We start from the raw sequence: 13858 nt of genomic DNA on the forward strand, positions 1-13858 counted from the left end.
TACAGTTGCTCTCGGTATCAAATGGACTCCGTGTGCTTGTTTCAGCCAGGTTTCTTCAAGAGCGCCCGGGATCTCGAAGGAAAGTCGAGATGAGCGAGCGGCAAAGTCGGGGCGCTCAATGAGCCATGTACTTGTTTGGCCATGTTTGTTCGCTTTCTCTGCTCGGCCCCTGTTGTTGATACAACAAGTATGGGTAACCATTTTGCTACACCAATATACAGTGACGAAGACAGTACTGAAGATACGATACAGAGAACACCTTTCAACTATACAAACCTCTTTCCGTGTATTCCAACCATAATAACCCCATCAACCCTTGGATTCAATTGGCCAGGGGCGCGGCGGTAATTGACGAGCTACGGAGGCAGCGAAGAGCCCAACAGTGAAGCATGGCAAGGACTCTAGCTGCCTAGGATTGCAAGCCGCGCGCCTGGCCTTTTGAGCCAGCCATCTAGCACTGGTTGGCGTAGACTTGGGTCGAGAAGCACTGTGGGAAGGTTAGCAGAAGGTATACTAGCGTGTAATAGAGTTGAACATACGTTGTAGTTGTCAGCGTTGGCGTACGAGTTGGCGTCGGACAGAGCCTGGTCGGCGGAGCAGCCGTAGGTAATGTCGTCAGTGCCTGCGAGCCAAGTCAACAAGCGCGAAGAAAAGTTCGAAAGTCCGGGTCACCAGAGGTAGCATGCGTCAGCTCGTGCAGGACGGTGCCGCCGCGGACGTTGCGGGACGCGACGGAGGTCTGGCCGGTGCAGAGGTAGGTCGAGGGCACCTCCTGGAAGAAGATCGGGCAGAAGTAGACGTTCGTGGTGGCGATGACCGTGTACGCGATCACGCCGCTCGTGCACGCGCCATACGTGTCCGTGCACGACAAGGTGCGCGAGCTCGAGTTCTCGTTCGCCACATTCGTGAACACGCTGCGCACGCTCGACGTGCTCGTGCTGCCGTAGTACGCGCGGTAGAGGGAGTCGCTCGCGCCGGCGGACGCGATGTACGACGCGGCGGTCGAGGCGAGCGACTTGCCCTCCGAGTACGCGGAGTTGATGAAGGAGGAGTAGGAGGAGTTGGTGCAGATGTTGCGCGCGCGCTTCTCGACGGCCATGGAGCGCTTCGCGAGGTCGCCGGTGATGGTGATGGTCAGGCCGTTGGCGGCGACCTTGGTCTTGAGCATGTCGGAGGCGGGCGCGAGGCTGTCGCCGCTGGCGACCATGAAGGTGGTGACCGGCTCGAAGGTGTAGGCGCCCTCGCCGGCGGACTCGAAGTCGAAGAGCGCGGAGACTGGCGCAGTGTCAGCACTATGAGATTTGGATTAGCAAAACTGGACTCACCAGCGTGCTCAGCGGTGACGGTCTCGCCAGGCTGGATGGTGGCAAAGGCCTCATCGGTAAGGTCGGGGATGGAGAGTTGCATCTACGCGCCAGTCCTCAGCATACCGTCGAGCCCATCCAACACGATACTGACCTTGATACCCGTGAAGGCGACGTCAGCATCGTCCTTAGTCACGTGGAACGAGCGCGTCGGCAGCTGCGAGTCGAGGACGGTACCGTACTTGAGGACCTTGACCGCCTCAGAGCCCGTGTTGGTCACCGCCGCCGTGATCTTCACGTCGTCGATGGACGTCACGCTCTCCGCGCCGCTCAGCTCGACCTTGAGGTCCTCCGAGCGGGCGAGCGGCGTCGCAAGCGCGCTACCGGCCAGAGCCAGCGCGATGAGCGAGGAGACCTTGAAGAACATGGCTGCTAGCTGGTAGACCGGTGTAGGAGATCGGAGGATGAGACCTTGACCTTGGGGAGCTATGGGCTGCCACCCAGCCTGCTTATATACGTCCCCTTGCTGGGTGTTATCATGAATGATCCGGGGGGAGGGTGGTCTTGGGCCTGGAGAGCAATGCAGGATGGGTGAGTGCGAAGGTGGGAAAGCTGATAGAAGAGAGCGCGCGTGGAGGGGACGCGTGGTGCGGAATTACTGTACCCTCGCGTCTATAATCATGTCCTTTGTCCATCGTGGCTAGGCCTGCAAGGCTTCCGCGCCGAGCATTTCGTGCGAGGGCGGCTGACCATACGCTCCTTGTGGATCCTGTGAGCACGTCAGTGTCAATGCAAACACGGAGACGCCGCAAAGACCGTCCACAGACGCTAAAAGCGGTGAATCCAGTTGCCAGTGATCTCACCTATAGCCTCGGGAAATCATGGTCGGGCGCTCAGAGACCAAGATACGCGTACGCAGAGCAACGCGCACCACCGATTCGGAGACCACGGCAGCTCGGGAATAGGTACCATTCCCACCTTGCCTGCACCTCGAGAGGCGGAGACCCAGCCGCTTGCTTCCCATGTCCCGCACGCTTCCCATGTCCCGTGTACTTCTCATAATCCGCACACGGGTTAGAAAAGACGAGAATGAGAAGACGCGCCCCTTGTATGGGACCACATTGTCGGCGGCGTGGCTAGGAACGCCTGACCGTGCGATACCGCTGGACTGCTACTTCTCGAGGGTATAGACTGAGAAGGCCGACATAGATATGACCCTCGGGAGCGGTTGCGCCGCCAGCCATGCATTGACAGTCGCACCGCCAGCCATGAATTCGAGTCGCCAGCCATGAATTCGCGCCGCTAGCCATGTTGTGGGCGTGCATATGGGACGAGAGGGGCGTTATTCACTCCGAGAGTGGGGTATTATACATTCCGCGAGTGTCCCATTCATCCAGCGAGGGAGCGGTGGGCGAGGATCCCATGTGGCAGGCTGAGTGCAGAAGCCCCGAGGGCGGTCACGCGAGCGCGAAGCTCGATATCGGGACCGTGCTGGACATCGGAATAGAGCGTGCTGGACATCAGGATAGAACGTGCTGGACATCAGGATAGAACGTGCTGGACATCCTGATCGACGTCGTCGTGGCCAAGGCCGTGGTATGTATACGGAAGTACCTATCGCGCCGGCCGCCTGTACTCTGCCACGCATGCAGCGGCGCGAGGCGATAGTTGTAAGCCCCTGCAATCGCCACTCAAAGGCCTTGCAGTCACCTTACACCGACAGCGACGTGTGCGTGCGAGATGCCAAGCGGCGACGGATTGAAAGCGATAGCAAGTTGAACTTCATGACGGTGGGAAGAAAGCGGCACGGCCACGTGGCTGGATTTTCCGAGCGGCCTTACGCCACAAATTGGTGCCTTCGGCGGCGCGAGTCTAAGGCTTCGGCGCGACTGACAGGTTGGTGGGCGAATGTAAGTATGTAGCCCCCTCCACGTTGACGCGCTGGACTACTGGCGGCTCCTACAAGCACAAACAACAAAGGAGGGGTCGTAAGGAATGCGTGGTATATAATTATCAGATGTACGCCTTAATCGTAAGCTGAGCACCGGCTCGTATCAACATGCTCGCGAAACTGGGCAGCCGCATCTTCCTCCTCCCTCGCCCACATCACCTCGGGCCTCTCCCACCTCAGCCAAATCCAAGACTAGGTCCTTCTCCCACCTCGACCGGCTATCAGCGTCGCATTCCGCCGAAGGAGCCCGCCATCGCCCACCAAAAGAGCTCGACATGACCAGCCAATCCACGAAGCAGCTACGTGTCGAAGCTGACGAAGCTAGCTGCACCAACGAACGGCGCGGGTTCGCCCTTCATTCTCCGCGAGCCGCGCCCGCTTGGCTGGTTGTCGGTCTGTACTGCTGTCGAGGGCCCGGTCGTCCGCCTCTCGTCCTTTCCCCCCTGCGTCATCCTCCGCGTAGTTGCGCTTGGTAGCGGGCATAGGTTCCGTCTCTAATGACCTCTTGCCCGCAAGCTTCGTCCCAGCCAACTCGCGCTCTCCCCTCGTTCCAGCTACCTTGCGCTCTGCCCTCATTCCAGCAGTCCCGCGCTCCGACTCCCGTGCATCGTCCTCAAAGGGTCGCTTGGTCGAGAGACTGGCGATCTCGCGCTCGAGGACGTCTTCTGCGGCAGCCAGAAGCTCGGGCGTGAGTTGGTAGTCGGCTGAGTGACCACCGCAGTCACCCAGCAACACGTTCGGTGACCCGCCAGAAGACTTTGGGGACACGCCGGAAGAGTTCGTGGACACCTCCGGTCCTGTGCCCGTAGGCGTCAACACGGTGGGCGACCACTGCTCGAACAGGCTCTGCGGCGAGTCGAGGGTCAGGGCTGATGTGCTTTGCAAGCCTTCCAGCGCCGACGAGCTTGTTAAGTCTACTGACGTCTGATGGAGGTCGTCGAGAGACGCTCTCCTCAGCTCCTCGAGTTGAGACTTGTTGAGGTCCAGAGACGCCCCATTGATGTTAAGCTGCCGTATCCCTGCCCTGTACTGCCCGATGCTAGCGCATGGGCCTTGTAGGAGAGCGTCGCCTACGTCCGCGTCGTCGATGTTCCAGGGCGAGAAGTCGAAGGATGTGCTTGGGCGGTGCAACGATGAGTTTGGGCGGTCGAAGGAGTTTGGGTGATCGAAGGAGGAGCGGGGAGTGTCAAAGGATGTGCTGGGACGGTCGAGAGAGGAGCGCGGGAGGTCGAGGGAGGAGCGCGGAAGGTCGAGCGAGGAGCGCGGAAGGTCTAGAGACGCGCCCGGACGGTGCATGGATGAACCCGCATGGTCAAAGGATGAACTCGGGCGTCGTCGGGAGGAGTTTTGGCCCACAGTGCTGATGCGCGGGCCAGTGAACTGAGGACCCTGCATGGGCGCGGAGAAGAAATCGTGGTCGGGGTATATGGAGTCGGGGGAGGCAAAGTCTTGCATAGGAAAGGAGGGCCGAGATGTGCGGGCACTTCTGTCACCGATGGGATGCCTCAGCAGGCTTTCCAAGGTATGATCGTCGAGCTCGGGCTGGTACCAGACATCGTACATCGCGGGTACTCCGAGTATGTGCAGGAATACATGGATCTGGGAGCGGTCGTCAGGTGGCGTGGTTCAAGAAGAATGGGAACGAATGAAAGGAGTGGGAACGTGAAGGGAATCCAACGCACTAGGTGCATGCACGGTCTAAAGTTATCCGGGCAGGTGCAGCTTGGATGACGGTTGATTATCGTGCGACACTGGTACTACTATGCCTGTCAGCCAATCCTTCTACGCGCACGTCGCGAGGAAAGGATGCAGCTCACTCACACCGTCCCCGGCGTCGCGCATCTCGAATGTATCTCCGTCGCGCTCGGAAGTGCGCTCGAGCACGCGGGTATAGTGCGCGGTCGAGGTCATGTACCGCTCGAGCAGGGCATCGTAAGGGAATTGCCACAGGTGCACGCGGCGGGACATGATTCAGAATCGGTCGATGGGGGTGCAATGGGGAGGCGGAGGAAAGGGAATCGAGTGGAAAAGACGTGTATGAAGGAGGAAAGGGGAAAAAGGCAACCGCTCGACGATAGGACGCGCCTCGGTCGAGGGCGCGTGAGGGAAAAGCAGCCTGCGATCGACAGGAGGCTGGGGCGAGGGCCACATGGCGTTCGGCTTTGGATGCCGAGCTCGCGTGGGGGCGTACATTCAGTCCAGAGGGAATACAAGCCATGAAGTCAGCTTCAGAGAGTCTCAGCAGACTGAGCGAAGTCTCTTCTCCCATGCCATGAGCGCAGGAGCCAAGCGCGGTGATTGAACGCCACAGCCCCCCTCAGGAACCTCATCTGAGCATCAATCATGTGATCGCGTGCCGTCGGTGCCGCCCTCCTTCCTAATCCGTACTTCTTTGTTCTCCGCATCCCCTACACACACCCACAATGGACCTCAGACAGATCCCAGGAGCCGCCCCGGCACAGGGAGAGAACGCGGAGGAGGAGGCCGCGAAGCGCGCGCAGGAGGAGCAGATGCGCCGGGATCTCATGGCGACCGTCCTCGAGCCCGCCGCGCGAGAGAGGCGTAAGTGTGCGAGGGATTCATGGGAGATGCGGATGCTGATCGAGTGAGAGCAGTATCGAGGATATCCCTCGTGAGCCCGGAGAGGTCAAGGCAGATAGAAACGATACTCGTTCGGCTGGTGCAGTCGGGCCAGATTCGGGGGAGGATATCAGAGGCACAACTGATCGACTTGCTGGACCAGGTGCGTGGCCCTGACTTTGAGCAGTGAACTCTGCTGATCAAGTGTGTTAGATGGAAGGGGCAGGGGGCAACAAGCCTGCTGCCAAGTCCACGATCGTGGTGCGTGTCGTATTCCCCTCTTCTCGCAGTTCGCTGACGCTTGCAGCAGTACCAGCGACGGAAGGATTTCGATGACGATCTCGACTTCTGATGCCTGGAAATGTACATCACTCATCCTACATATGTATACTATATTTCGGATACTGATCAGATGCTCGCTCGCGAATGCCCGACAAGCATACGCTTACATCCCCTCAAAGGCCAACCATTCACCGACCGGGTCGCGGTGCAATCACAGAGCAATGAATCAGGTCAGTCTACATACAACACACAGAAAGGAATCACTACGGCTACAGCAAAGAGTCAAGAAATACATCGTCTCGGCCTCTGTGCCGCCAACCTCTACCCACTTCGCCACCAATCACTACCTATGCCGCCAATCACTACCTATGCCGCCAATCACTACCTATGCCGCCAATCACTACCTATGCCGCCAATTACGATCCGGACTCGGATAGAACGCCTGCTGGGGGTTAAACGGCGGCGGCGTCCCAGTCAGTGGTGCATCGGGGTTGAACGTCGACGTAGGCGTGGTATAGCCCGACCTGGACGATGGCGTGGCGTTGAACGACGGTGTGGTGAACGTAGATGACGGGGTGGTGAATGTGGACGATGGCGTGGTGTTGAACGTCGATGACGGCGTAGTGAACGTCGAGCTTGGCGCAGTGTTGAAGCCCGATGCAGGCGGCGTCCTGTACCCTGAGCCTGGCGTTCCACCATACGTCGGCGTTGTACTCCTGTACCCTGAGCCCGGATTCCCCGGACTCGCAGGGTACACCTGCCCACCTTGCCCACCAGGATACCCACCACCCAACATCTGCCCACTGAACGCCGCCACCAACTGATTGAGCTGCACCGGCGTCAGCTGTCCCAGCGATGTGCCCATGGGACTGCCGAACAACGACGCAGCAGCAGCGGAAGCGCCATTCGTCGGCGTCGAGGGGGCTTGCGGCGCAGCGGGAACCGGGGGTTTGAAGTTCTGTACGTTAGGTGATCAGCACTTGTCCTCACCCCTGCCTCCCCTCGAACAAAACCCTCTCCCCCAAACCCTCTTCCCCCCAAAAACCCCTCAAAAAACCTACTCACATACTGCTTCCCCTCCCGATACAGCTCCTCCAACTTCCGATCAAACGTCCCCTCCTCCTCCATCCGCTGATACGCCTTGTACAAATTCAACGCGCTCCGCGCATCCTCGATCGAATCGTGCGTGTCCGTCTGGATTTGCTCGCCGAGGACGAACCAGGCGAGGAAGCGGAGGGAGAGGCGCCGCTGGCGCGCGCGGACGAAGTAGAGGTCGACGGTGTCGAGGACTTGGTCCGGAGGGACGAAGATGTCTTGGGTGGGGGGTTAGTTTTTGGTTCGTAATACCCTTGGGAGGAAGGGCGGGAGGGGAAGAAGGTGAAAGAAGGAAAAGGCGAGGGAGTAAACGCACTGATAATCCGGAAGTCCTTCGACAGTCCATGCCCGATGAAGATACACCCCCGATCCACCAGCAGGCGCAACTTCTTGTACACCAGCTTCAGCGGCGTTAGCGTATACGGCGAATGCACCGGGTCCAGGTCGCCAACTATCGTGTTGTCAGCACATCCTTCGTTCCTTGCAGGGAGTAGTATAGAGTATGGATGCAACCCGTCCACTCACACTTAATCCCACTAAACTCCGTCAGATAATCCACAATCACCTCACTCGTATGGATATGGTCGTCAATAAACGGCACCCCCTGCTTCGGTCCATCGCCCCTCAACACCGACACCCTCGCCAAACTCAGCCGCGCGGGACGAATAACGCGCTTCGTGCCGTCGGAGCGGAACTCTGTTTCCTCTTGCTGCATGGAGACGAACTCGGCGTCGATGGCGACCATGGTGCCGGGCGTGGGCAGCTCGTCGGGGCGGAGGAGCTCGTGCTTGATGCGCGATTTGTCGCGTTTACTGTGGAAAGGGGAGGGAGGTGAGTTCGGAGAAATCGAGTGGGCAATTTGCGGGGGAAGGGGGTGAGCGTGGAGTGGAGTGAGAGAGAGACGCACACCGCGATATTGCTATCTTTGCAGAGGATAGCGGGATCCATCACGTCCGGGAGGCCGCTGTAGTCTAGGGATTCTCGGACATCGACGCGCTCGAGGTAGACGATGGCAGGGACCTGGCAGACGATTCAGCTACTCGTGCCCGTCAGAGCATCACCGCGCGTACCTTCCAGGGCGCGGGAAAGCTTAACGCCTCCGCCTCTGTGATGTTCTCCACAACGAAGTCGTTGAAAACGAACCATGGGCTCTTTAGATCAGTCCTCTTCTCCGCCTCAGGGACTACGCGATATAGTTGTCAGCATTCGTTCAATGAGGGAAAAATCCAACCTTACTCTTGACGATCGCAACCAAATGCGGCTTGCGGTCCTTGCCCACAATCTGCACAACCATTGACTATGCCTCGCATCAGCACAAATCCGCATCGCTCAGACGACCGACTCACCCTGATCTCATACAGGGCCGTCTCCTGGTCGTCCACCCCATTGATATCCCCGCGCAGCTCGACCTGAGGCGTCAAGAACCGCTGCCGCCTTACATCCAACCACGGCCTTAAGGTCTCCTCGTCGTGCACCGCGGTGTTGACGGCCAACAGCGGTGGAAGTTCCCGCGAGGGGATCGTGCGCCGCGAGGTGAACGTTGAGAAGCGCTTGCAGCTCTGGCACGTCGCCTTGTGTGTGAGCTCGCGCAACAGCGCGCCGCGCACGAGTGAAGCAAAGTCCGGCGTGGAGGTGTCGTTGGGGGACTGGGGGCGGGTCAGGATAGGATTCCCATGCGAACTTAAATGAAGCGTACCCTGCGCGGGTAGGTTAGGTCAACGACGTGCGTCATGGATTCCTTCTCCCGGACGGCGTTGCAGGTGCGGCAGATGACCAGCGTCTTCGCGTCGAGGCCCATAAGCTGCGTAACGGGAGCCGCCGCTGGGGAATGCGCGTCTGCAGGTCGTAAAGAGGGAAGGAGGACCGGGTTCTGCGGGAAAGCATTCCCCTCGGAGCTCATGCTGTCGACGAGGAAGCGGTTGAAGGTCTGGATCATCGAGGCGTAGTCCACATTGGCAGGCTCCCGGCCATAGTCGACCAGCTCAATCGCATTTGTAGCTGGTATCAGGAACATCAGTATTTGACAAAAGTCCGTGGCAAGGTAGTTTACCTTGCGCCAGTACGCGAGCAGTTCGGCAGAAATTGCTCGCCTGGCAATTCGTGCCTCGTGCATCTTCCAGCATGCGAACAACAAAGCCGAGCTCGCACAAAAGGCAGTGCTCCCGCGGACAGTTCGTCGTGATGTGCGACTTAGCTATCCGCCGTATCGGCATACAGTAGTGCAGCACTTGGACCAAGGAGTTCGTATACGAGTTGAGAATATGTGTTTCCAGGCCGCTATATTCGGTCTTGTTGTAGAAGCTGAGTTGAAAGGGTAAGCTGAGCGACTCTCGATGCGTGGAGGGAAGTACCCAAAGTCAAAGTCTTCCACACCGAATTTGGAGTACTCGATCTCGACGCGACGGTATATTCGTGGAACCTCGTCCGCTGTATCATCAAGGTCGATTCCAGCATCCTGCATGATGGTGAGATCCTCCGACGTCAGGAGTAAGTCATGTGAGACTTACCTGCCCCCTTGCCTTCCCACTTCTGAACCGACCGTTCGTCCGACGTGCGGTAGTCAGTGTCATGTTACGGCGGCCCTTCAGCTCTTTAGGCAACGGTGCGTAGCCGACATTGTCGTTGAATTTCAGGGCGCTGAGAATTTGCGGCGGTATTTTCATGGGTGGTGGGTAGAAGTTCGTGCTCCTGCGAGGGCTCCACGCAGAAAGCAGAGGTTCTTCGTAATAAGGCAATCCGATGGAGTTCAAAGGTCTACCAAGATCCTTAGCCGGAGTGGTTGGAAATGAATCATGGGAACGTACGTGTGCTCATCCCACTCGATGTCAGGTAGGGGCGGCACTGTGTCTGCCCACTCAACAGGCTTGCCATCAAATCCGTTGAAGGGCACGACGGCCGACTCGTCAGCCTGGGATAGAAGGTTGATCATTCCGTCCGCGTCACCGAAAGCCATGTAGGTTCCCGTTGGCGACACAGCCATCGAAGTGATGTAGGAGGAAGTATCGAGCTGCGAAGGTGATAAGTTGAAATTCCATCCGTACTTAACGACGTTAGAACGCACCTGATAGAACTCGTTACTTGATGCAGCAGGCTTCGTCGCGTCTACGATGTTGACAAGACCGGAAGCGGACGCAATGGCTACACATGACGGGCGTTTGGGAATAGCGGAGATGAAGGATGGTCCACTATTGAACAGAATCGTGGTCGCTGGTGTCGCAAGTTGGCGTAGATCGAACACCTTGACAAGCTGATCAGGGATCGGGCGATTCTGTCTACGCGTCGCATCAGCACATTAGATATCTTTACGCGCAGGCAGACGCACCTCATACTAATGCCGATCGTGAAGACCTCGTTCCCCGACACTTGCACGCCCTGCACACTGTTTGAGTGCGCGCGAATTGCACTAGGCCCGCTGTTCGGGGTGAGCGCCGTGCGCGGATCGTACGCCCTGAGGTACCCATCCATGCATCCTGCGAGTAGGAGAGATGGGCTAAAGTCCATCTGGGTTATCACTGTCGCGGCAGGGCTCGTGCGCACGACGCTGCCTGTCGCCGCATTCAGCAGCGCGATCTCCGGGACCGTTGCAGCGACCGCGAGGGTATGAGAAGAGTAGGAGGTGCTAGTGAATGCCGTGACATTCGTTGGGGGCTTCCATCTGAAGCCACATAAGTCGAATAACCAGACCAGACAACGCGCCGCGCACCGATGGAACCACTTGTTCACGCCACCCTTGCTCCAACTGCCAATGCCGTTGCTCCCCGCGCCAAACGCGCGCACGGCACTATCCCCTGCAACGATCTTCTTAACCGCGAGGTTGCCGCCAACCGCGAAACAGACGCCGCGCGCGCCCTGTGTGCCGTGAAATGCATTGATGTAGCCCGAGTTCGTGCCCGCCCAGAGGGTGTCGGAGGCGAGGTCAAATGAGACTGCGGTGACTGGCTCGGCGAAGCTAGCGAGTGCTATAGGTGCGATAGCTTGGTAAGGTGCTTGCATGGCCGGACATGGAGTCCGTGGTCAAGAACAATGGATTTGATGACTTCCGTATTTGGTTGGTTTTGTTCTCAAGTGGGATATCTGTGCCACAAAGTATGCGACAGCATAAGACGCTTCTGCTCGAGTAAATTAAGGACGCGCTTCATGATGGAAAAGGCTTTCAAGGTCGTTGCACTTACTCCAAAGAGATCATATCCTGCTATAGGCTTGATATTCTGTACACTCGCTAAGATCCTTCCTCTCCACTTCCTCAGACCCACATGCGGCTGTATTCATTATTTACATCCCAGTCTCGATATCAAGTCCTTCCTCCTTCATCTGTCGAAGGCTTTCGCGCCCATCGTCAGGGAAACCCGGGAAGTATTCATGGTCGGCAGGGGAAATAGACCACCCGACGTAGACGCGACACGTCCCACATCGTCCGCTACTCAACATCTGGTTATGTTTTACGAATGACATTCTTCCTCTTTTTCCTGCTCCCTCTTCAAGGCTCGTCGAAATGCACGCTGGAGGGGACGCAGTGTATCTTGCGATACCATGTGCTATTCGGCGGCATGATCGTACAGTCCCGCATCGTTAGGGAAAGAGGCAAGTCGCCTGCAAGAGACAACCACTGCGTGATACACGCCTGCAATTCGTGATGGTAGGGCGCGCGAGATATGGGCCGCCACTTCAGAATGAGTTCGCTCCATAGCGAGGGCTTCCCGTGCATAGCTAGCCGCCGTGCCCGACAGACCTGAGTCGTCTTCAGGAGGGAAAGGACTGTCGAGATGTATGTCTGTTCGGAGCTCGGGTCGCAAGGTGTACAATCGACAGTAGACTTCAGTATCGCAGTGATGAGATCGATGGGTAGAGCGCGGATGGGGGGACTCACGAAGTGATCAATAGAGATGTAAATCTAGCCCCTCCTCTTGCATCGCCTCAAGTTTACGGTCAACTTCGTCATCGGGTTCCACAAAGTCGGGACAGTTCAATTCAACGCGAAGGTGGTGTGCTGGCGAGGCATCCGACATCGCCCGCCGCGAGCGCATTACGGTGCCGAGGGCGTCAACCGAGGGAGTGCCTTGAAACGAGTTAATGTCCTCGAGCACCAGGCTTCGAAGGCATGGGACCAGCGTCTCTGATCCAGTACGGACAGTCAACGAGTCGTACATCTGGGCAAGGCTCAGGGAGCAACGACGCAGAGCAAGGTACTCGATCCGCGGGAGTAGGCGCAGGATAACCCGGACATCGGCAACATCATCGATGAAGACATCGACCAGAGTCGCCGATGTGAGGCAAGGGGCGCGTGCGAGGAAGGAAGAGACGTAGTGATTGAACTCGCAACTTCTCGCGATCCACTCGAGTTTCTTGAGATGAGGGGTGCTGAGCACTTCCCAGATCTCGTATGCGCCTTCATAGACGCCCAGAGTCTCTAGCTTGTCCAAAGTAATGAGCGAGCTGTCGTTGTGAGGGTCACGAGGCGCATACTCCGCATGCAAACGGAGATACGTGAGGTTGGGGCATCGACGCAGGACGTTGCAAGACAGAGCAGCTTCAGCACGAGAACCCAGTTGAAGCCACAAGGAGGTTATGCGCGACAATGGAAGAGACTCGATGACACCCTTGTGAATATATCCTTCCAGATGAAGTACGGTGAACCTCAATGACTCCGCGAAAGCGATTATTTCTGTGCCCCTGGCCGTCGTGGGTATAGGGGTGCTCGCTGGGTCCTTGAGGTAGTCGAGTTGGAGTTCCTCCAGTAAAGGAAAAGAATCTGACGGAAGGGTAGACAGAGGCAGTGTGATGTCCATCGCAAAGCCAACCAGTCGCAAACGCCGCATTCTTTGCGTCGGGAATACTACACTGGTTCCGATGAAGTCCCGAATGAGCAGTGGTCGGGTCGGAAGGCCCTCTGAACGTAGTTGGGCAGCGACCGTATAGGTAAGCGGCAGGGTATTGGCGCGGGTCAGCCATTCTCGTACACAAGCGCCAGCAAAGCGATGATCGATCATCCTCCATCCCAAAGTCAGCTCTCGCCACAGCCAGGGCGTCCCGTGTGCTATTTGACGCCACCTGCGACAGGTCCAAGTCATTACGAGTAGCGACGAGACTGCAAGCGGAGCGGAGTCAAGGATCGAGCGTGGATGCTCGTGCCAAGGGGTGCGTTCGACACATAGCTCAAAGATCTCGCAGAGGATCTCCGCTGGCACAGCTCGGATAGGCGAGTTCAGGGCCAAGCTACAGACGTGGTGATCCTGGACGATCCGATCTTTCTCAGCCGCAAGGCGTGAGACGACGTCCGTCAGGCGTTCCATCTCTGCGTCGAGTTGCCGAATACGACGGGCTTTGTCAGAAGCGAGGCTGTTGACCAGCTCTCGCTGGCTGATCGTCTGAAAAGGGGCATTTTCGTAGAGTATTTCCCGTAAGGCGTCGTCAGCTACCTGTCTGCACGTTAGGATGTCTGTTTACCACGAGGCACGACATGAGCGCACTGATTGCAGAAGAACAGCTGGGTCGCTATCAGAAGATGCCATGAGCTATAGCTTTGGTGGTTGGTCCCTGCAGAGAGCAAAAGCCTCGCTTCGCAACGTCAGCGCAAGAGAGAAGGGAAGCGGGCGGTCTGATTCCGGGCCGTTCATATGTACCTGCCGTGATCATCATGTGATGTCAC

At 57.7% G+C, this 13858-nt stretch overlaps 5 protein-coding genes across 5 annotated transcripts; 1 reads left to right on the plus strand and 4 right to left on the minus strand.

Moving 5' to 3' along the window:
• Positions 1–399: 399 nt before the first annotated feature.
• SCHCODRAFT_02009250 (zincin) lies at positions 400–2223 on the minus strand. Its single transcript, XM_050341520.1, has 6 exons — positions 2168–2223; positions 1459–2063; positions 1326–1407; positions 673–1275; positions 540–622; positions 400–487 (listed from the first exon to the last, which is right to left on the minus strand). Exons 2-6 carry the CDS (start codon positions 1729–1731, stop codon positions 452–454), a joined length of 1077 nt encoding a protein of 358 aa, XP_050202700.1. The 5' UTR covers positions 1732–2063; positions 2168–2223; the 3' UTR covers positions 400–451.
• A 980-nt stretch (positions 2224–3203) lies between these two features.
• SCHCODRAFT_02742441 (uncharacterized protein) lies at positions 3204–5535 on the minus strand. Its single transcript, XM_003035346.3, has 3 exons — positions 5077–5535; positions 4938–5012; positions 3204–4854 (listed from the first exon to the last, which is right to left on the minus strand). The coding sequence occupies exons 1-3, from the start codon at positions 5221–5223 to the stop codon at positions 3577–3579; spliced, it is 1500 nt and encodes a 499-aa protein (XP_003035392.1). The 5' UTR covers positions 5224–5535; the 3' UTR covers positions 3204–3576.
• A 120-nt stretch (positions 5536–5655) lies between these two features.
• On the plus strand, positions 5656–6301 carry SCHCODRAFT_02604873 (DNA-binding TFAR19-related protein). The gene is made up of 4 exons (XM_003036151.3): positions 5656–5817; positions 5871–5998; positions 6049–6096; positions 6146–6301. Exons 1-4 carry the CDS (start codon positions 5679–5681, stop codon positions 6185–6187), a joined length of 357 nt encoding a protein of 118 aa, XP_003036197.2. The 5' UTR covers positions 5656–5678; the 3' UTR covers positions 6188–6301.
• On the minus strand, positions 6271–11229 carry SCHCODRAFT_02560356 (uncharacterized protein). Its single transcript, XM_050343757.1, is given in 18 exon segments — positions 6271–6454; positions 6474–6483; positions 6503–7075; positions 7183–7430; positions 7529–7663; positions 7738–8024; positions 8120–8232; positions 8283–8395; positions 8449–8509; positions 8559–8858; positions 8909–9210; positions 9263–9513; positions 9564–9667; positions 9720–9966; positions 10017–10219; positions 10274–10484; positions 10535–10867; positions 10916–11229. The coding sequence occupies 16 exon segments, from the start codon at positions 11203–11205 to the stop codon at positions 6518–6520; spliced, it is 3756 nt and encodes a 1251-aa protein (XP_050202701.1). The 5' UTR covers positions 11206–11229; the 3' UTR covers positions 6271–6454; positions 6474–6483; positions 6503–6517.
• Positions 11230–11398: 169 nt separating this feature from the next.
• Positions 11399–13793, minus strand: SCHCODRAFT_02604879 (uncharacterized protein). Its single transcript, XM_050344135.1, has 2 exons — positions 13680–13793; positions 11399–13628 (listed from the first exon to the last, which is right to left on the minus strand). Exons 1-2 carry the CDS (start codon positions 13719–13721, stop codon positions 12087–12089), a joined length of 1584 nt encoding a protein of 527 aa, XP_050202702.1. The 5' UTR covers positions 13722–13793; the 3' UTR covers positions 11399–12086.
• Between the last annotated feature and the right edge of the window lie 65 nt (positions 13794–13858).

The sequence above is a fragment of the Schizophyllum commune genome (assembly GCF_000143185.2).
Source record: "Schizophyllum commune H4-8 unplaced genomic scaffold SCHCOscaffold_1, whole genome shotgun sequence".
NCBI lineage: Eukaryota > Fungi > Basidiomycota > Agaricomycetes > Agaricales > Schizophyllaceae > Schizophyllum > Schizophyllum commune.